The sequence below is a fragment of the Dysidea avara genome, chromosome 13 (genome assembly GCF_963678975.1).
Source record: "Dysidea avara chromosome 13, odDysAvar1.4, whole genome shotgun sequence".
Classification (NCBI taxonomy): Eukaryota; Metazoa; Porifera; class Demospongiae; order Dictyoceratida; family Dysideidae; genus Dysidea; species Dysidea avara.
The window spans coordinates 14,583,092-14,606,872 of record NC_089284.1 but is presented as its reverse complement, the minus strand read 5'-3'; the positions used below and the strand labels follow the sequence as shown (position 1 = coordinate 14,606,872).

Genomic DNA, 23,781 nt, shown 5'->3' with positions numbered 1-23,781 from the left:
AGAAAGCGTACCTTTATCTATATAGCTATAAATGAAAGCTTTATGATGTTATAAGTGCTGGCTTGGCACATATATAGCTTCCACAAGACTTATGTATACAAGTATAAAGAAAAAGTAGGAAATTTTCATTTGAATAGGCATCATAATTAAAGTACAAGTATAAGAAAAAAGTAGGAACTTTGATTAGGGATCATAGAAAAAAAGTAGGGAAAAGGGAGGTTGCCTGAGGTCGCCTACACCTGCAGATATACTAGTGGACATTACTAGTGGACATTTATTCCCACTAATTCAGTAATCGTGATACTTTAGGTTTAAGGAAGAAAACCCATCCCTCCTGGAGGAAGACAGAGTGTGGCCCCGACTAGACATTGGGTTACCTGCAGTTTGAATCCTCGGGTTGGAGGGATTTTTTTTCCCTTACTTTGGCCCCTTTTCTGTTACACCTTTCCAGCTATAAGTCATTAAGTCTAAGTCCTTGAAATTAGGTTAGGTAATCCTAAGGCTGCAGCACATGTTGCTGTAGACCTTCAGTGCTGGTCACTGTAAAGTGTTAATAATAATAAAAATAATAATAGGGATTAAATGTCCACTAGTATATCTGCAGGTGTAGGCAACCTCAGGTGACCTCCCTTGTTTCCCTACTTTTTTCTTTGATCCCTAGTCAACGTTCCTAATATTATTTTTCCTCGTACTTGTTTGTTTCACATCACTATGACTGGTGAACCCGCGTAATGTTTTTGTCTGAACTTGCTCCCCAACTATCAACTACTGACTCAAACTGAATGTGAAGTGACCATTGCGCTTTGCTTTCAACTATGTTCAGCCTGTTACACAGCACTACAAACGAAGGAAGTAGGAAAAGCGCCTCTGCAATCAATCCAGTCTCCACAAAAAATACGGATGATTTATGTGCCCCAACTATCAAGTAGCTATTGATTTAAAAGTGGAAGTGGCCATTACACTTTGCTTTCAACCAATTAGAAAACTGTACAAACAAAATCAGTAAGAGAAGCACCTCTGCAATCAATCCAGTCTGGACAGAAAATATGGAGATTCCTGTTTACAAACGTAGGGGAGGTATCAAGCTACTGCAAATGGACACCTTGGGCTGTCAGCAAAAAGAAATGGAACACAAAGGAGGACAAGGGTAAGTCAATGATATATCCATTGCATGTACTACGGTATGCCAAAAGGTACTTGTTCGGCTGAAACGTCAAACAGTAAAAAAATCAAGTCCGTATCCATTATCAAGTTACACTTGTTTGAAGGCATTAGCCAGTCAATCAGTCTGTCAGTCAGTCCGTTAGTCAGTCAGTCAGTCAGTCAGACAGTCGGTCGGTTGGTCGGTCGGTCAGCCGGTCAGCCAGTCAGTCGGTCAGTCAGTCAGTCAGTGGTGCAGTAGAAAATTCCACTAAACAATTAAAAAAAAAAATTCATAGCAACTTTTTTAGGTCGTCCTGAAGGCACTTTTGGGCTTGGTTATACCTAACTAAGGTGCCATGAAGGCTGGTTTTAGGGTGATATTTTTTTGGCCAGAAAAGCCCAAACATTCATGACCAGGGGATTAACAAAGGGGGGAGTGCTAAGCTAGGGGCATCTATAGATGCAACTGGTAGTACAGTGTGCAGAGAATACTCAGCATGCAGAGGGTATGAAATATCCCTCACAGGAAAATTTTGCAAATTCAAAATTGAATTTGACCTCATTGAATAAGCACTGTGAGCCACTTTACTAATTATTTTCTAGCATTTGGTAACTAGCTTTCATAATTTGTAATGGCCACAACATAAATGCTGCATGCAGTATGGTTTGAGTTCAAAGTTGAATTTTAAGAGGTCTAGGAGATAGTCTTTGTTCTTTTTAGTTTTAAAGAATTTAACGATGGATGTTTTATTAGTGTAGTTGACTGTTCTATTAGAGTATTTAACAATTTTTTAGCACCTTTACCCCTGAAATATAAATTTGACTCCTCTTGTTGGTTCCTAGAAAAAAATTAGCTCTTCTTGCTCTTTCCATCTCCATGTATGCTTTAGATGCTGCACTGTAACTTCTACTATCTTTCTAGCTAAAATTTTGGAGGGAGTGGGGCTTCAACCCTCCATGCCCCCCCCCCCCTTGATGATCTCTAATATACAGTACTACTGTGCTGTATGATAATGAAACAAGGGAGGTCACCTACAGCTGCAGCTATGCTAGTATCCTGCTACAGTTAAAAAGCTTGTTTACTACTGAAGTAGAGGTGTTTTAAGCTGTAACACCACAAGATCCAATGGTTTGAAGATAATAGATAAAACTTTTTAACGACCAGATAATTAATGGCCTACCATCTGATGTAGTTGATGCTTTGGGTGCTATTTCTTTTAAGACATTACTTGATATTTATTGGAGAGACTGTAAATATATAGCCAAGTAAATTGTTTATATGGCTATCTAGGACTATTGCCGTTTTTAGACCCATTAAATGTACACTATAGTAGAGGTGTACCGATAATCGGATCGGCTAAAATATCCGCCATCGATATGGCATTTTTTACCAATATTGGTATCGGTACAGAACAGTAGGAGGACCGATATCGCTACCGATATTTAGACAGTAGCAATAGTTTGTACATAAACGGATTATGCATTGGTTTTCTACGTTATCCATGTGGCTGTTTAGTGCCAGTGGCTTATTGTTCTCTCTGAAACAAACGCTTCGCTACGAGAAGCCATATAAATACACGTGATTCTAGTGTTTGTTGCTGAAAAGCTTATCACAGTCTTTACAAATGAAGCAGCTATAGAGTACCTTACAATAAAAGAAGGGTCACAGGATAACCAAGGAAACTTGCTGTACCAGCTTTCTCACAAGCCATTAGAATGCAGAGTAATGCAGAAATATCCGTTTAAGGCTTCATGGGAGTATACATAAAAATGTTTATGGGTGCCTAATTGTCTGGATTGCACAATAGAAACCCAAGCTGTATACCACCACAGGCAGAGTATAACATGCACATGTTGTAGGGTAGGTAAATGTACACTTTTAACTATAATGCAAATATCGGATCGGCTATCGGTTATCGGCTTCTTCTGGTGGCATCAATATCGGATATCGGTACATGCCAAAAACTCATATCGGTACACCTCTACACTATAGTATAGCTGTAGGTATATAGATGACCTACCTTTCATATCTATGATCCATAATTAATATAATTTCCTAATTTTTCCCTATACTTGTTTGTCATTCATTATCTCCTTTCTTTTGCAAATGTGTCGATTCTTGGGGGTAGTGTATCAATGGCATCATGCGTGGGTTACAGTGGTCACTTCATTAAATAAATATCCTAATATGACTGACATCATTTCTGCTCAGATATGAGTAAAAACTATAAGCCCATGATGAATGCATTGTATCTCCCGTGGTACACTGTGCCAAGCCCAAGTGATGTAATAACCAAGCTAAACAATGAGTTACACTTACCTGAAGGCATCAATCACAGTCAGTATATTCTAGTAATTCCTTTAATATTATACATAGTACTAAACCTTATTGTTATCAGTCACAGTATCATCATCATCACCATCATAGTCATAAACATCATCCTTTAATTGGATCTCCTGTGGTTGTCCACAATAGGGACACTCTATGTTAACAGAAAATCTCAGATCCAAGTCACCAATTTTATCATAGCTGGAAAAGAAACTCTGATAAAATTCCCCATTTATACTTTCCAGGTCATCTGGGTGGGTTAGTGGCACACCAAGCAGCTACAGAAAATGCAAAAGAAGCAACAGGTAATAAAAAGAGTGCAACAAACAACATTTCAATAACACTTAAAAACTTAAACTGAGGCTTGAAGATAGAATTCCTTTGCAGACTCATTTTATTGATTATATGTGTGTAGCCCTTTTTTTTTTTTTTTGTAATTGTGCTATAACTAGCTATTTTTGGTCATTTTTGTATTGTTTTGATGTTGTACTTATGTGTATATGTAATATGTTCCTCTGGGCAAGGGAGAACGGCTGTAGCCAATTGCCTTGAGATTAAATATATAAATAAAAATGAGAGGATTATAATTACAATTTACTGTAATTAATGAATTCCACTAAGAAGAAGCAGATGAATGGAAGTACTTCTTGGTGCTTGATCGATGATAATTCAACAGATTAGCAAAACTGTCTTTACAGCATGTGTTGTAGTTATGGCGGGGTCCAAACATGATTATTTCACACACCACACTATACACAGCTAGTTTGTAGACTATAGAGTAGCTAATCTTGGATACACACGTATCAATCACAACAACAAAGTCAAAATTAATACTATGTAGCTGCAATGTCAATCATGGGTTATCAGCAGCATGAAGCCATGTTGTTTACACAATGTGGTCAGACAATTATGACACTCACAAATAATTTTAATTTTAATCAAGCATAGTATATATAATATCGGGGGTTACTATTCAGTGGACTGGAACACTGGACTGGAACACTGGACTGGAACACTGGACTGACATATTTTTGGTCTTTGCACATTCTATGGTTGGATTTATGGAGTCTTGTTAGTTGGCACCCTTAGGGCACCTGCAGCCTACTTGTAAATGCTGAAGACGAACAGTGGAATATGCAAAACCTGTCTCTAGTCTTGGTAATTTTGCTATTGTTCATTATGCCACAGGCAGGCAGTGCAGCAATAGTCAACCTTCGATCAACTTACTCCTTCAAGATATCCTTAGAGCAAGCTTGAGGAACAAGCTAGTCTCACTAGTCTTGCTGCCAGATTTCTGTTGGGATTATCAATTAAAGATTATAAGCATCCACACTAAAACTCTCTAAATGGTAAGCCCCTGCACTGAATTAGAGGCGAGTCTAGAGGTCTGGCCACGCTGGCGAGACTAGCTTGCTCCTCAAGCTTGCTCTAACAAGGATACCTTGAAGGATATTGTCTACTGGAAAGTTGATTGTTAGTGGACTATTGTTGTCACATTCATTTCCCTGCACTTATACTTGCAGCATTACTAAAAACAGGGAAGTGGTGTATAGTGGCATAATGAACAGTAGTGAAAGTATTAAGAAATGGCTTCTGCATATTCCATTGTTCATTTTCAACCTTTTAGAAGTGGGCTGCAGGTGCCATGAGGGTACTCACTAGCAAGATTCTGTAAATCTATACATAGAATGTGCAAAAACCAAAAATATGTCAGTCCAGTAGTCCAGTCCACTGAATAGTAACGCCCTATAATATCTATGTTTTAATTAACAAGACTAACTGACTCTACCCAACTTTAGGCTTTGTGTGGAAAGGAAATGGTTCATAGAAACAATATTCATAACCAGACTTGGGTCCAAATACATTGCATAGTATTTAAATACAAATACAAATACTATAAATTTTCCAAATATAAATACAATTGCAAATACTTTGGTCAGGACAGTATTTAAATACAAATACAAATACTTTCCATAGTATTTAAATGCAATTTAAATACTTTATTTTCTCTAATTTAGTATCTACGCTGTACACATGCTAGTTGTGCTTATTAATTTTTGTAAACACTGTCACTATTGAGATTAAATTGTTAGGTACATGCCAGCTCTACCAAAGTGTCTATGTATGCACAGGAGGTGTATGTATGCACAGGAGGTGTATGTATGCACAGGAGGTGCATGTACACTATTGATTGCATCTAATTAACATCAGTTCTTCAAATCTTTATCTGTTAGTCTACATCTCTCAGGTCGAAATATTTTCTCTGCATCGATAGCTGTAGAATGTAATTATTCTAGATTCTAGTAGGTGGTATCCATAATTATAAGCTTCTGCTTTCATCCAACTTGTGTGAATAAACTAATCAAAATCAATTAAATTGTATACCAGGTACTCATGAATCACAACACATGATAGTGTGTCCTGTGGCCAAGTACAGCTAGTGCAGATGTGCAACAGACAGGTGTGTATTTTACATGAACCAAGAAAATGTTGTTTTCACACGTTCATAGCTCAATAGTGCCTGAAGGGAAATTAACCAGTTTTGCTGAAATTCCCTCGAGGTAGATTCCAAATCTGCCTAGCCATCACTGAGGTATGCGCTTTCAAAGTTTGTCTTATTTTCTTTATATTTTTTTTCTTAATCTTCTTACGCAAATTTTCTTTTGCACACTTTAGAAAAATTGCAATAACTTGTGCGAGCTGTAGTTGATTGATGACTTCAAATTTGGAGGGCAGTAAGAACATAATGCAGCACATTTACAGTCCAATTTTCTTACAGATCAAACTAAGAACAACAGAATTATGCGTGACTTTGAAAATTGCAAAAGCGATTTTTTTGTCACGCCTACAGGGCAATCCGCTTGACAGAATAACTTGAAAATCGGTCTGTACATGAAGTTACTATCATAGTGCAAACCTTTTGTGGTTTGAAAGTACTGAGAATATTAACTAAGGAGATATAAAGCAAAACCAAACATGAAAATAAGTGCAATTGAGATTTTCTAATAGAACAGTCACTGAGTAGTAAAGAAAGTGCTTGGAAAACAGTCTCTAGGTTTCTAACCAGGGACCTCCACACCTATATACCCAAACCCTTTACCACTCTGTCACTGCTGTCAGTTGTTCACCTCACTCAATTTCTACCTTATAAATGAAAGTTCTGGTTTAGTACTCTAGAATGATAACTCGTAGATCTATCAGTGGAAATTCTAGAACATTCTATATGTGTTGCATTGAAGTGCTCAGAAAAATTGTGTGTTCTATTAGAGTACTACAAAAACTATGAATATCAAGTGTGTCATGTGGGCAGGTACAGCCGGTACGGACGGACAACATACTCGTTTCACGGAACAGAAAATGCCGTTTTCACGTATTTGTAGCTCCATAGTACTTGAACAGTATAATTAACCATTTTTGCTGTGGAAGCTTCCTCGGGTTAGGGCATCTCCCATTCCTAATTTGAGTCAAACCTGTCCAGCCTTAAGCTATCATTGGGATAATACGCGCCTTCAAAATTTGTCTTATTTCAGTTCTTTGTCACTATACACAGACATAGCCACACAGCTTCCAACGATTCCTGTAGTAAAGGGGAAAAACTTCAAGAGAAAGTATCAAGGTCAACCATAGGCTGGCTTTGGAACTTGCAATTACAGAAGAAGTGATATCCACACAAAACAGCCAAGCTGTAAAAAAAGGTGCAGCCTTAAATTAAAAGGCCTGGGTGAAAAAAAGTTGAAGGTGGTGGCTAACAAATGACTGCAATGATGTTAATGTTAATAAAGTTTAATAATGGCTGTGCGCGTTGTTAAAATTTATTAGCATTAACATCATTGCAGCCATTTGTTGGCCGCCACCTTTAACTTTCACCCAGGATTTTTAAGGCCGCACCTTTTTTCACAGCTTAGCTGTTTTTGTGCAGATATAGTGTCACCAACTTAACTGTTACCTTTTCTCCATCTGGTGAAATGACAAATGTCAACTTTTCATAGCATACTAGCATTTTAACAAGTATTATTATTTTCTGGTATACACCAGTCTTTAAACAAAAGTAACCAGTGTTCAGAGCTTTATTTCAAGGTTATAAGAAGCATTCTATCTTCTAACTAAATGATATCTGTCTGGCTGCAAGGGTAAGATAATTGTCATCACCTTTCATCTTTACAATTCTTTATTAGTTTATAACCCTTTTCTTTGGTAATAATGTACCTACCATTTTTAGAACTGGCTGTGCTAATCTGAAGTCAACCACATTTCTGTGACACAATGCAACTGCCAGCATTTTTCCAATAAATTTCAAAATCTTCTGATGGTCGCTTGTCACAGTAACATGTTGGGAATCTGTACACCTGTGGGTTCCTTCACTGAACAGTGCATCATATGCAACAAACCTTTCACAAAAGACAGCATATAAATATAAATATTGACTTATGGTTATCACTTACGTGTAATGTGAGTTGTCACATTTTACAAACAGGTGATAACCCATCTGGGGCTCACTGACAACTTCTTGAGAAAAACAGGTCCAAAACTCTTTACATGGGCCAACACCTGTACCTATAGAAACAACACACCCTAGATATAATTATTCTAATTTACTAGCAACCACATGTGGGTTAAGCTACATGTTTAGGCTTGATTGCCAATGTATTGGCTGGTGTGATAAGTATGTACCTGACCATTTCTGTGAATAATTATTATTGCGCATAGCACTATAGGAATGGATTGATTAATTCATGACTTTCTCTAAGTGTGTTAAATTTTAAGGAATTGGACAATGTAATCATGTTATATGGAAAGTATGAAAAAAATAGTTACACATTTTTGGCTGCACATACAGTATATGCCTTGAGAATTTCAGGGTGATTTTGTTCAAATTTGGTATTTGGATTGTTAAACTTGCAAGGCAGTTCTATATATAAAATTTCTCCCATGGAGCATGCATAATGCTTGCACATATCACTTTATTCATTTCTATTCCAGTAAATGACACACCAGTCTGTCATGCCGGCTCTTGGATTGCATGACACATCATCGTGTGTCTCAGTACTCTGGTGTAACTGTGTATCCACACAAAAACAGCAAGCTGTGAAAAAAGGTGCAGCCCTTAAAAGCCTGGGTGGAAAAAGTTGTGAAATCGTGGTCAAGAAATGGCTGCAATGATGTTAATTTTAATAATGCTTGTGCATTATTAACAGCCATTTCTTGGCTGCCACCTTTGACTTCACTACAACTTTTTTTCACCCAGGCTGCACATTTCTACACAGCTTTCTGTTTTGTGTGGATTTCACTTCATTTTGTACTCTATTGGCCTCAAAGCCAGCCACAGACTATAGCTGGCTTTAGGGTTTGTGTTTATCCACATTTCTTCACATCTACATGAATATTGAAAGAAAGAAGTTATAATTGTTTTGTCTGTTTTTGACTTTTATATAATACTCTCATGGACAAGTACATAAAAAAAAATTTTCAACTAGAGTAGGGACCCTAGCACATCAACTAAAACAAGCTGGAGAAGTGCACGATATTAAATCACAGTAATAAGAAATGTTTTATCCCCACTGTGTTCTATCCCCACTGTTTTATCCCCACTGTGTTCTTATTTAAATTTTTTAAATAAGAAATGTTTTATCCCCACTGTGTTCAAGATACCACAATGGAAATGCAAAGTAGGGATATAACACTTCTTATTGTTTTACTATGATTTAATATTGTGCATGGACTACTCCAGCTTGTTTCAGTGCCTTTTATCAATGTGTTATGGTCCCTACTCTAGTTGAAAATTCCAATTTTTTGTGTACTTATTTGTTAAATTTTTTTGTAAAATAAAAATATTATGACTGGTGAACCCACACATACCACATCAAAAGAAAGAAATGGCGCCACATGCCCCAGCTATCAATTATCGTATCCATTATGCTTCATTATCAGCTATGTTTAACCTGTTACACAGCATTACAAATCAAGAACTGTTTGAAGAGCACCTCTGCAATCAAAGTAGCTACTATGAAAAATACGGACAATTTCCATTACGAAGGGAAGCCATCACATGTTACCGCCAAATAGAAACTTTTCGCAGTCAGCAAAGATGAATGGGACACAAAAGAGGACACTGGTAAGTCCATGAAGAATGCAGCGATATGCCAAAAGGAACGTGTCTGGCTAAGTGACGTCGAACAGTGAAAAAATCAAGCCTTAGCCGTTATCAAGTTATGTTTGTCTGAAGGCATCGGTCAGTTAGTCAGTCACTAGAAATTCTGTTTAATAAAAAATTCATAGCAACTTGTTGAAAGCATTTCGGGTTGATCTGAAGGCTTGTTTGGGCTTAGTTTTACCTAACCAATACTGCTTCATCATTATCAGGGAAAAGTGAGGCTGATTTTTGGGTAATGATTTCTCATGGGCCACACCTAAACCTTTGCATGTGGTCCCTACTATACAGTACTATCGTACTGTATGATAGAGCACACATTTTTTTAGGAATTCTAACAGAATGTATTGCTCTAGAATTTTTATTAGTATAGATCTATGAAATTATAAACTATTATGTAGAATTTTCATTTATGAAGTAGAAATTAAGTGAGATGAACAGCCGTAATAGCAGTGGCTCAGTGGTTAAGGGTTTGGATGTTCAGTATAAGGCCCCAGGTTCAAACTCTGGTAAGTCTTTTTTTTGACATTATACATGCACTTGTTTTTACCTGCAGTGAATGTTCTATTATATCTTTACCCCGCAATTTACAGTTGTTTTGGTTTATGCTTCATAACTCTGTAGTTATTACTTCTTTGTTTTTCAAACCATCAAAAAGCACTGCTATGAATATACACACAAATTTCAAGTTATTTCCATAAGTGGTTTACTCTGTAGCTGTGACACAAGTTTGATCTTATTTTACAAGAATAAGTGCTCATAGCACTGTGGATGTTTATCAGGTTCATTGAAAACTCAGTTAACATGTTGGTTGCTGGGGCCCACCCCTGGAAATAGTTGCAACCGCCACCATTTATAGAGGATTAAATTACACATATGTGCTCATATATATAATACATTTATTTACCTAGCTATCCACCCTTCCACCGCACCAAGCTCTACAATGCCTACTCTTTTCCTAATGCTAATCACATAACATTTACCACAAAGCCAGTAGTGTACGTGACAATACACAAGTTCAACAATCATGCAACAAGAATACAATGATACCACAATAGCAAGTAAGATTATATCTACATGAGATTGTGCATGACATGACAATATATATATATATGATCCAGTCTGGGAAAACTGGGCTTATCGCCTATTTGAAAGTATCGAGAAACGCCGGTTTTTAAGTATTTAGTGTGTTGTAGCTCGCCAATGGTTGAAGCTATGTGTACCAAATTTTCACACGTTTTACACCAATTCCTTACCTTCCAGAGCATCCACTGTGCAAGTAGCCAACAACTAAGTTTCCCACCATTTTAGATAGTTTTTAAACCGAGGTTGACTGTATCAGGCGAGCTGCAAATTGGGTGGGAGGTGGGGGTCCTGGAAGGCGGGCAAGATGGTGTTGAAAAATTTAAAAGGAAGGCCAAGGGATGAATTAGGCTAAGTTTTGGGCCATTGAGGTCTCAAAACTGGCTAAAATGAAAGGAAATTCACAGCAGAGGTACTTATTCAACACCACAGAGCTGTACAGCCACATACAGTTATCCCCAGGCTGACCAGAGCTCCATTAAGGCCCCACACCACACGTATGGATCGTCACTGGGCTTGGCAAAAGCAGCCAGCAGAACCAGACCACTCAAGTCTAGCTGATTTTGATTGTGGAATTAGATAGTTCATTCATGTAGCATTGTGTCCTGGGTGAAAAATTGAATCTGCTGACATCGGCGATAAGACCGGTTTTCTCAGACTGGGTCACATATATAGATCATATAATATATGATATAGAGAGGATGAGTTTGGATGAATAATGGGCAACTGAGGAAATCATAGGGTGGGCAGTAAGTTCTTCCATAAATAGGGTAGATGAATGAACATAGCATTTGCAAGCGATGATAGCAAACTGCTAAGACATGTCAAATTGCAGCAATTGATCACTAGCAACCAAAATGATACACCAAGCTATGTCATGAACATTAATATTGGCAGCAATTGATACAGCATTACAGCTACATAACTAGCATTTAATTCACCCAAATTCCTCCAAATTTCCCCAGTTTCCCGAGCTTGCTGTACCCCACATATAAAATTATAATAGTACACAGACAGTAATATTATTGTAGTTATAGTAACCACACATAGCACAAGTATGCATGAAGTATATGACACATCCTGATGGTATATAGAAAATTACGACAATACCAAATGAGACTACAACTAAGTGAACCTGTATGTGTACCGATAGCGGTAAGCATCTCACTAAGCAGAGTTTTTACAGGACCAGCAGGGACTAATGCCTGAGAACTTGTGAGTACCAAGGAGTGTGCAGGTATAGCATAAGTATAAAGGAGTGTGTAAATATGACATGAATGCAGTGTACACAGTAGGCCTGCCAATTGATTGTATGCGAGTGTCAACTACCTGTATGCAGCAACAAATGTATGCAAATATTAGTGAGCATTAAGTGACTTTGCAAATACTGATATGCATTTTTGCAAGCATGTAAGCAGAACATAAATGTAAAAGCCCATAAGCAGTAGCAACGGTTGTATTCAAAGTCTGAATACAGCCAAATACTATACATACAGACATTGGTAAGCATGAGTAAACTTGCAATTAGAGCTAAAGAGGTTACTTACGTATGTAGCATAAAGCCTGCAATGATTTCAGACATGTAGCAGTTTATATTGTATGCAGATGCTTTCACGTTTAAAGTACAAGAGTACTCTTGTGCACACAGACACTATGTACTGACGAAGGCAAGTGCAACTGAGGATTGGAGGTATGTACCTTGAAAACAAGCTGGTAAATGTTGATATACGCACCCAGCCTCCTACCTGCATGCAGCCACCCATGAACATGCATATGCCTGAGTATGGAGCATGCCTGCGAACGCAACAGCCATTGAGCTATACAGGTATGCAACAGTTGGTGTATACTGGAGGTATTACAAGTTACATTAGCAACCAATCGAAATATTTAATTGCATAAGAACGTAGATAGGTTGCAGAGGTATGGAAAGCTTGTAAAGGGGCCCTAGACAATACACCTATCCTACTGTTAAACCAGGGAAAGGAAATCCTATAGTAAGGTGTTATGATATACATGGAGAAGGGATGTGCAACCTTGGTGTAGATATGTACACCTCCTAACTGCCTGTAGCCACCAATGGACCTGCATATGCATGGGCATGGAGCAAGCCTGCAGAAAGTAACACAGCTGAAGTGCAGTGGTCACACATGCATGTTCAACGACAGAAAGTTACTGCAATGTAACTAACCGGTGGCAATTTCACGTACACAAAGGTGGAAATGGAATAACCCAAGTACGTCTAAGAACTGCCATGCTTAAGGAGATAATAGTATTACTAAAGAAGAAACACTTTTGACCATAGAGATGTATACATATACCCACTAGGTACATAATTAATAGCATAGAGTGGGGGAGGGGGGGTTGGTGTAGAAGGGATTGGAGAGTGGTTACACATTTGTAGTAGGTCAATCATGGAAGTATAATGATGTCAGTGACAGTGGCAGTAGCATGAGCTAGTAAGATAAGAGTGGGATTAGACAACTGAGGTGGTCACTAAATAGCATAGCAGTCGCATAAGCATGGTATTACATGAAAGGAACAGTTAGGACATGCCTGTCTGCAGAAGCAGTGATGAATTGCAAGGCTATAGTGAAGAGCATGCATGCGGCAGAGTTGTAGTTCAATAGTAGCAGCAAAAGTAATAGCAGACATGCAGGAGCCATAAAATTCATGTAGCAGCACTTAGGTATATCATGAGGTTGCATATCATGCAGCAGCAAGAGCATTGTACAGTACTCTGCTAGTCTCCGCACTCTCGGTAGATCATGCAATAGTGGCACCCTTAAGCTCACAGCAGTGATTACATTTACGTGGTCGCAATAATGTTTCATTAAGTGGTGATAACTTTTTTTTTGTTGCTGGGGCCATGATATACATGCAGCAATAGTAACGTTCATGCAGCAATAGTAACATTCATGCAGCAGCCACAAATGGGATTGGGCAACAGAAGGGATCAGGTTGGGGTCACTAGACGCCATAGTAGCCATACTTGGGCAGTATTGCATATCAACCAATTGATGTCTGGAATATATACGCTTTAACGGAAGTAGTACTAATGGTGGTAACATGCATGTGGTAGATGTAATCTTCATGCAACGTCACCCTCAGAGTGATAGCAGTAGCGACAATAATATTCAAGCAGCAACAGCAGCAGTAATAGCATTCTTGCAGCAGTGATAACGTTCACGCAGCAGCACTCTCAGTGCAATAGCAGCAGCAATAGCAATATTCATGCAGCAGCACCCTCAGTGCAATAGCAGCAGCAATAGCAATATTCATGCAACACATGCAGCACCCTCAGTGCAATAGCAGCAGCAATAGCAATACTCATGCAACACATGCAGCACCCTCAGTGCAATAGCAGCAGCAATAGCAATACTCGTGCAGCACATGCAGCACCCTCAGTGCAATAGCAGCAGCAGCAATACTCATGCAGCACATGCAACACCCTCAGTGCAATAGCAGCAGCAGCAGCAGCAGCAGCAGCAGCAGCAGCAGCAGCAGCAGCAGCAGCAGCAGCAGCAGCAGCAGCAGCAGCAGCAGCAGCAGCAGCAGCAGCAGCAGCAGCAGCAGCAGCAGCAGCAGCAGCAGCAGCAGCAGCAGCAGCAGCAGCAGCAGCAGCAGCAGCAGCAGCAGCAGCAGCAGCAGCAGCAGCAGCAGCAGCAGCAGCAGCAGCAGCAGCAGCAGCAGCAGCAGCAGCAGCAGCAGCAGCAGCAGCAGCAGCAGCAGCAGCAGCAGCAGCAGCAGCAGCAGCAGCAGCAGCAGCAGCAGCAGCAGCAGCAGCAGCAGCAGCAGCAGCAGCAGCAGCAGCAGCAGCAGCAGCAGCAGCAGCAGCAGCAGCAGCAGCAGCAGCAGCAGCAGCAGCAGCAGCAGCAGCGGTGGCGGCAGCAGCAGTGGTGGCAGCGGCGACAGCAGCAGCAATACCGCATTTACTTGATTAAACACTGCACCTTTAATAGTCGTAGCACTTGAGTGGTCCCACAATCGATTGTGAAAATAATGGCTTAAACATCGTTCACAAGAATCGAATGGTAGTTGAGTTTGAATAGTTGCCACATCAATTTTTGGAACTAAGGTAATAAACGACGTTGCATTTAATCAAGTAAATACAGTATTCATGCAGGAGCATCCGCAGTGCATTGGCAGCAGCAATAACAATATTCATGCAGCAGCACCCTCAGCGCAATAGTAGCAGCAATAACATTCATGCAGCAGTACTCTCTTAAGTGAATCATGCAACATACTTAGCATAGCGTAAATGCACAATGGCCTCATATACTTGCAACAACTCGTGAGCGACCAGCCATCAAACATACAAAGTTGTAAGCCTTACGTATACTGTCGTATAGCATGCTACTGTAGAAAGCTGGTCCAGTAAATACTTGCCCATTGGTTGTGGTCCCATCCTCATCCCTCAGCCACCAAACTATATGGAGGAGTGTACAAACAGTGTAATTAGAACATGTAAGGTTTTTTTTTTGCCAGCACTACATTTACACAGCAGTATTCTCAGCCAATTATGCAACAGCAGCATATCATGCAGCGGCACTCTCAGCCAAACATGTAACAGCAACATATCATGCAATGCAGCACTCTCAATCATGCAATGGCAGCATATCATGCAGCAGCATTCTCAATGCGATAGCATTAAGCCATTACCAGTTTCTGATTTTTGCTTTTACCAGCAATATATGCTTGATAACACCATCTGTGACCCTTAGCTGTAACCTAGCCAGTGCCTATATGTATCCAGCATAAGTAGTGCCTAGTGTCAGTGACCCAACAGAAGCTGAATGGTAGGAGCACTTACAGCTGGCAAATCATTGATGTAACACGTTATTATTAAAGCACAATAACATTCATGCGGCATCATCATGCAGCAGTGCCTTATGCGATAGCAGCATGCAGCACTAGCACTTAACTAAGGCATGAGCAACAGTAGTGGCATACATAGCATATAAAATGAACACAGCAAGACCTCATGCAAATCAAGGCACATGTTAGCTATGCATATAAACATGCTATGGCGAAAGATTATTACACCCTGATAACAATTAAACAACTCAAACAACAAGCGTAACAGCTGACAACACTTGAATAGACAAGCCCAGAGGTTTATGACAGACTTGAACAGACAAGCCCGGAAGCTCAGTAATGATACAATGTTAAAGGACAAGCTTGAAAGCTAACGACAAGACTAAGCCAGTACAGCAATTCATTGCAGCGTCACTTTAATTATGCTAAACTTCTTATAGAACATGTGTGAGAACTTGGCCAGTATCCCTCGATAGCCGTTTGTCTTATTGTAATGGTGCAATCATTTTTGTTCAATTTAGTGCGCCGCATGCAACACGTGTCACACAAGGAACGAGCTCACCGGTTATAGTGAACATCCAGCGATGATGACCTTGTTTCTTGTTACCATCTTGATTGATTCCGTAGGCTGAATGGACTGCTACAAAGAACCTCTGGCCATGGTAGCTCGGCTCATACACAATTCGTGCCAGTGGCACATTTTTTGTTCACCAACCACTGTCCCCGGTACACAATGCAACACTAGTGGTCTTGATTCACCTACTAGAACTTTTCTTTAACTAGGACATTCACCTTTCAAGAATGTGGCATGTCAAGTGACCGCAAACCTGTTAAACCAGTTTGTTGATTACACAATACTTGAAACTATCTCAACATTACTTCATGTGCTTAGATCATAGCGCACCCTTACGCTATAGCGTGCACTTAGGTCACAGAATTTATGTCCAAGTTCTTATAGTGCTATATCACAATATCTGCAGCATGCATGTTAACTTCAATTTATTGTGATACAATAAATTACATTAGGTGAATTCACCTTCAAATGCTCTTTATCTGTACCAATTTCAAGGTAATCAAATCACGCGTTTGCGCTTAATAAAATAATAATTTAGGCCCCCATAGGCCCCATAAGAAAAAACAAAAATTGAAACTTTGGCTGCCCATATCTCATGAATGGCTGGAATGACTTTAATCAAATTAGCTGTGTGGCCTATCCTACCTTGTAGACAGCTATAATGCAAAAATGGAGAAGGGACCATGGAGTTATGCGGGCGTGAAAATCACATTTTCTTTCTTCCTGCCAATATACTCATGGTGCGACATGCTAACTTTCTTGGCTACATGACACACTAACGTGTATCTTGATCAAATTTCAAGCCTGCAATGAGGAATGATATATAATAGCATTTGGGTAATTGTAAGACCAGACCCTCACATATGGGACTGCTTACTACAAATACAATCAATCATCATTTCAAAAGTTCTAGTTACAAGATTGTGGAGTTTTTAAGGACAATACTCTGTATGGATTTTAAATACAATATTTACATTAATTTCTAGATTATTTATGATATACGTATGGTATGTATCATGAACCACGATAGTGGGTTCATAATAGGGATCGCCCATGTTTTTTACAAAACTCCTAATAGAATTCACACCTAAAAACCACCTTGAAAAGCATCCTTCAACTCAAAACAACCCTCTGGTGGTTCTTTGCAATGAGTATAGGTTCACTAGTAAGTATCAAGTCAAAAGGAAACAGTATGTGTATTTCAGACAAAACTGAAATATGCCCGTTTGTTCATCATGAACCACGGTAGTGGATTCATAATAGGGATCGCCCATGTTTTTTGCAAAAATCCTAATAGAATTCACACCTAAAAACCACCTTGAAAAGCATTATTCAACTCAAAACAACCATCTAGTGGTTCTTTGCAATGAGTATTGGTCCACTAGTAAGTATCAAGTGGAAAGGAAACAGTATGTGTACTTCAGACAAAACTGAAATATGCCCGTTTGTTCATATTATTATTATCTAATCCAAAACAGCCAAGCTGTAAAAAAAGAGTGCGGCCCTGAGAAAGGCTATTGTGAAAAAAGATGTGAAATCAAAGGTGGCGGCCAAGAAATGGCTGTGATGGTAGGTTAATGGTAAAAATTTTAATAACGACAATTCAGGTGAATTTTGTGCCAAGACCAAGCGGCACCAAATTCACTGAATTGTTGTTATTAAAATTTTTACCATTAACCTACCATCACAGCCATTTCTTGGCCGCCACCTTTGATTTCACATCTTTTTTCACAATAGCCTTTCTCAGGGCCGCACTCTTTTTTTACAGCTTGGCTGTTTTGGATTAGATTTCACTTCTCTTTGTATTTGTATACCCCAAAGCCGGCCATAGGCCGGCTTTAGGGCTTTTTTAACCTGTCATTTTTTTCTTTACTACAGGAAGAAGAAAAGATGAAGCAGGGTGATTTCTTTGTAGCTGACCTCTCTGCAAGGTGATCCTTCTAGCTGATCTCTCTACCGGATGACTTGTTTGTAGCTGAACTCTCTACAGGGTGATTTGTTTGTAGCTGAACTCTCTACAAGGTAACTTCTTCTAGCTGATCTTTCTACAGGGTGATTTGTTTGTAGCTGAATTCTCTACAGGGCGATTTGTTTGCAGCTAAACTGCTGAACTCTCTACAATGTAACTTCTTCTAGCTGAACTCTCTACAGGGTGGCTTGTTTCTAGCTGATCTCTCTACAGGGTGACTTGTTTCTAGCTGAATTCTCTACAGGGTGATTTGTTTCTATCTGAACTCTCTACAAGGTAACTTCTTCTAGCTGATCTTTCTACAGGGTAATTTGTTTGTAGCTGAATTCTCTACAGGGCGATTTGTTTGCTGCTGAACTCTCTACATGGTAGTTTCTTTGTAGCTGAACTCTCTACAATGTAACTTCTTCTAGCTGAACTCTCTACGGGTGGCTTGTTTCTAGCTGATCTCTCTACAGGGTGACTTGTTTCTAGCTGAACTCTCTACAGGGTGATTTGTTTGTAGCTGAACTCTCTACAAGGTAACTTCTTCTAGCTGATCTTTCTACAGGGTAATTTGTTTATAGCTAAATTCTCTACAGGGCGATTTATTTGCAGCTGAACTCTCTACATGGTAGTTTCTTTGTAGCTGAACTCTCTACAGGATGACTTGTTTCTAGCTGATCTCTCTACAGGGTGGCTTGTTTCTAGCTGAACTCTCTACAGGGTGATTTGTTTGTAGCTGAACTCTCTACAAGGTAACTTCTTCTAGCTGATCTTTCTACAGGGTAATTTGTTTATAGCTAAATTCTCTACAGGGCGATTTATTTGCAGCTGAACTCTCTACATGGTAGTTTCTTTGTAGCTGAACTCTCTACAGGATGACTTGTTTCTAGCTGATCTCTCTACAGGGTGGCTTGTTTGTAGCTGAACTCTCTACAGGGTGATTTGTTTGTAGCTGAACTCTCTACAAGGTAACTTCTTCTAGCTGATCTTTCTACAGGGTGATTTGTTTGTAGCTGAATTCTCTACAGGTGATTTGTTTGTAGCTGAACTCTTTTACATGGTGGTTTCTTTGTAGCTGAACTCTCTACAAAGTGACTTCTTCTAGCTGATCTCTCTACAGAATGACTTTTTCTAGCTGAACTCTCTACAGTGTGATCTGTTCATAGCGGAACTTTCTACTGGGTGATTTGTTTGCAGCTAAACTCTTTGCATGATTGTTTCTTTGTAACTGAACTCTCTACAAGGTGACTTCTTCTAGCTGATCTCTTTACAGGATGACTTGTTTCTAACTGAACTCTCTACAGTGTGATCTGTTCATAGCGGAACTTTTTACTGGGTGATTTGTTTGCAGCTAAACTCTTTGCATGATTGTTTCTTTGTAACTGAACTCTCTACAAGGTGACTTCTTCTAGCTGATCTCTTTACAGGATGACTTGTTTCTAACTGAACTCTCTACAGTGTGATCTGTTCATAGCGGAACTTTTTACTGGGTGATTTGTTTGCAGCTAAACTCTTTGCATGACCGTTTCTTTGTAACTGAACTCTCTACAAGGTAACTTCTTCTAGCTGATGTCTCTACAGGGCAATTTGTTTGTAGCTGAATTCTCTACAGGGTGATTTATTTGAGCTGAACTCTCAACATGATGGCTTCTTTGTAGCTGAACTCTCTATTGGGTACCTTCTTCTAGCTGATCTGACTACAGGTTGACTTGTTTGTAGCTGAATTCCCTACAGAATAACTTACAATGTAATATAACTGAGTAAATCATAATTGCAGCTGAATGCTTTATTAGGGTGACTGTTCTATTAGAGTATCTTGATCTCGCATTTGCTGCACGTAGTTGCCTTTCGAATCATAACTCAGTGATTTGTAATCCGATTCTTCTGTACTACTGCAAGGACTTTCTATGATGATTATTCCAGCTACATACTGATTTTCAGCTCGTTGCTCTAAGCGGTTTGCCTGGTAGATAAGAAAACTAATAGTTTTTTTATTCATAAAAATCGATCACGTAATTTTGACACAGGTTGGGTTTCGTGTCATATCTCCATGGTCTTTATCCCGATTCCTTTCAAACCACAAAAAGGCACTCCTACGATGGTTGCTCCATCTACATATCAATTTGCAACTGATTCCTCCAAGGGGTTTACCCTGTAGGCGTGACAGACCTTTGACCTTATTTTACGCAAATAATCGGTCATAACTCCATGAATGTTCATCGGATTCCTACCAAAGTTGGTACGGAGATCCGCCTTAATGAGCCCTTTAAGTGTGCCAAATTTCAGCCGAATCCGAGCACGCATTCGTGTTTTATGGCGAATTTTGCGAAGTGTGCGAAATGAAGATGAAGAAAAAAACGAAGAAATTAAAACGAAATTTTGTTCGCTCGTATCTCGGAAATGGCTGGAGCGAGTTTCTTCAAATTTGGTATGTAGACTCCCCTAACTGGGCGGCACGTCTCCAGCAAATTTGGTTCCAATCGGATAAGGGATCACAGAGCTACATAGGTGTGAAAATTGTGTTTTCTTTCTTCCTGTTAATATACTTACGGTGTGGCGCGCCGACTTCTTGGGCCGCACGACACACTACCGTGTGTCTTGATTATTCATAATATTATTATTATTAATTATTATTATTCTTTCACAGGCATAGCAAAGGTTACAAGGAGAATCCTGGGATAAAAAGTAGCAAGGCTTGCTGAATGGATCATTGTGCGTGTCCATGACCTATTTTTGATTTCGTTTTCGGATGGAAACAGCCCAAACCGGGCCGTTTCTTATTGCCAAAACGCCATTACGCTCGAGAAGCCATACAAGATCACGCTCAGAGAAGATCTCGCTCAGAGTTAAGTTTTTTGGTGTGCGCTACTTGTGGCTAATAGAATCCGTCTTTATTAAACTCAGTATAGGCCAGGAAGCTTAATCTGGGTTGATGACTTTGTTGCAAGGTGGTTTTTTTCGCTCCGTGATTTTTGTACGTGGGCGGGTTATCCAGATTAAATACTCTAATAGAGCAGTCACTTAAATACTCTAATAATGCAGTCAAGTGTATAACTATAATCCTTGCACTGAATTTGACAGCTATTAAAGGCACCAGTAATGTAAATTGTAGCTCATATTAGGAGACTCTCAGTCTGTATGCACATTGCAATTTGATCAGTTTCATGTGTGCACTGAAATGTTGACAGTGTTACTATGCAGAATGCAAAATTACACTATTCACAACAGTCTTTATTATCAATAAAAGAAATCTCATAATCCATTACTGAATTAATTAAAAAGTACACAAACTAGATGAATTAAAATTGGAAATTTTAAATGGGAATAGGGATCGTTGAAAAAAGCCACAAAACAAGAAGGGATCGCTGGGGTGGTAATGTAAACCATAAATCCCTATTTTGACTCTCTGTCGGTGGTAATGTAAACCACAAATCCCTACTCACTTCAAAATGACAGAGCATGTAACTAAAAATTTATGACAGAGAGTCAAAATAGGGATTTGTGGTAGCGCTGATATCATGGCTGCTTTTCACACGCAAAAAAGGTTGGGTGGGGTGTTTATTTCAACCCTACCATTTAAAAATATTTTGTGGTCTAACCACATATCATCAACAACCCTCCCATATGGTATCCATGTCATAAACAACTTACAGAGTGTGAAGCCTGACAGTCTTATATGGGAGGATTGTGTGCTACTGTGATTATGTCACTGTAACTAGCTACTGTGTACATATTCTAGCACACTCTCCGATCAGCTAGTGACATTGACAGTTGCAAACATTTAGCCATGACCACATGCATGCTAACCAGACTTTGCTGACTATACCTATGGTGTTCCACTTTGTGATGCACTGTTGCTAGCAGGCTACACCTAGGCTTTCCAGGGCTAGAGCCCAGTCTAAGTCCTGGCAATTGGAACTCAATATGCCAGTTTAAAGTACTCCTGCATGTATGGGTTACGGTAATGACTGCCAAATCCCTGGTAATCATGTAAGACTGGCTACGCCACTGGCCACTGGTAGTGACATTGTGATTTGTACATGCAGACACCGGCATAGGAAGACTTTTCGGCCAAGCCTAGCCATCTCCTATTTAGCTTGATTAATACCAACTCACAATGTTGCTGCTGTATTCAGCCCTGTTCATACGTGCATTTATACAAAGGTGTTGTAAAGCGTCATCGCTACAGTAATAGCGCTACAGCTACAATGTATAGCTATCTCTTCACTACCTATTCTGCTAGACAACTCTACACCTATAATGTACGTGCTTGATGTATGCATCATTATATCACGTGAAAATTTATGAAAAAAAATTGGACTCTACAGGAATTATAACACTAACAGTTACCATTCTTATAACTTGTATCATAGAGTTTCATTCTTGTCCTTCTGTTAGAATAAACACCTAAGACATCTTGTTCTTCTTCAAGTCTCCTGTGCTGCCATCAACACTGTCTCCTGTATGATAGGTGCACAATCAGTAATTCTTCTGACAGGTAGGTAGCTCATATAGCAGTGTGTTTTCAGCGATGGCACCAAGTGTGACGATGATGGCTCAAACACTGAGTATAGACTAGGAATTAATGTATCCTGCCTTATATTTTGTGCGTGTACAAATGAATCAGGATGAAAATACAGTCTTTATCATAGATTACAAAATTAATATTGCATTAACATATCTAATGAGTTAGCCTTTTAAACCAAGGAATCTCTGTTAGCTTACTACACTAATGTGCCAATTAACTTATAATCCATAAATGGATTTGGAAAAAAGTACACAAACTAGACATATTAAAAATTTAAAATAAGAAATAGGGATCGCTGAAAAAAGCCACGAAACAAGAAGAGATCGCTGGGGTGGCAGTGTAAACCACAAATCCCTATTTTGACTCTCTATAAATGCTCCATTTGAGTGTAAAAAGTCAAAATAGGGATTTGTGGTTTACACTACCACCCCAGCGATCCCTTCTTGTTTCGTGGCTTTTTTCAGCGATCCCTATTTCTTATTTTAAATTTTTAATATGTCTAGTATTATTATTATTCATAATATTATTATTATTCTTATTATTCTTATTATTCTTCTTTCACAGGCATAGCGAAGTTTACAAGGAGAATCCTGGGATAAAAAGTAGCAAGGCTTGCTGAATGGATCATTGTGCGTGTCCATGACCTATTTTTGATTTTGTTTTTGGATGGAAACAGCCCAAACCAGGCCGTTTATTCTTGCCAAAATGCCATTACGCTCGAGAAGCCATACAAGAGTTTAGTTTTTTGGTGTGTGCTACTTGTGGCTAATAGAATTCGTCTTTATTAAACTCAGTATAGGCCAGGAAGCTTAATCTGGGCTGATGAGTTTGTTGCAAGGTGGTTTTTTCGCTCCGTGATTATTGTACGTGGGCGGGTTATCCAATTAAATACTCTAATAGAGCAGTCATGTAAATACTCTAATAATGCAGTCAAGTGACGTGTATAACAGCAATCCTTGCACTGAATTGACAGCTATTAAAGGCACCAGTAATGTACATTGTAGCTCATATTAGGAGACTCTCATGCACATTGCAATTTGATCAGTTTCATGTGTGTACTGAAATGTTGACGGTGTTACTATGCAGAATGCAATTCACAACAGTCTTCTTCATAATCCATTATTGAATTAATAAAAAGTACACAAACTAGATGAATAAAAAATTGGAAATTTTTAAATAGGAATAGGGATCGCTGAAAAAAGCCACA

At 39.1% G+C, this 23,781-nt stretch overlaps 1 protein-coding gene across 1 annotated transcript in view; it reads right to left on the bottom strand.

Moving 5' to 3' along the window:
• Nucleotides 1-23,781, bottom strand: part of LOC136243316 (uncharacterized) — a 154,683-nt gene that overhangs the window by 10,910 nt on the left and 119,992 nt on the right. The window contains exons 19-21 of the mRNA XM_066034840.1: nt 7,915-8,026; nt 7,683-7,860; nt 3,529-3,750 (exon numbers count right to left, since the gene is read on the bottom strand). Coding sequence (XP_065890912.1) covers nt 3,529-3,750; nt 7,683-7,860; nt 7,915-8,026 — 512 coding nt within the window. The remainder of the gene's footprint in view (nt 1-3,528; nt 3,751-7,682; nt 7,861-7,914; nt 8,027-23,781) is intronic.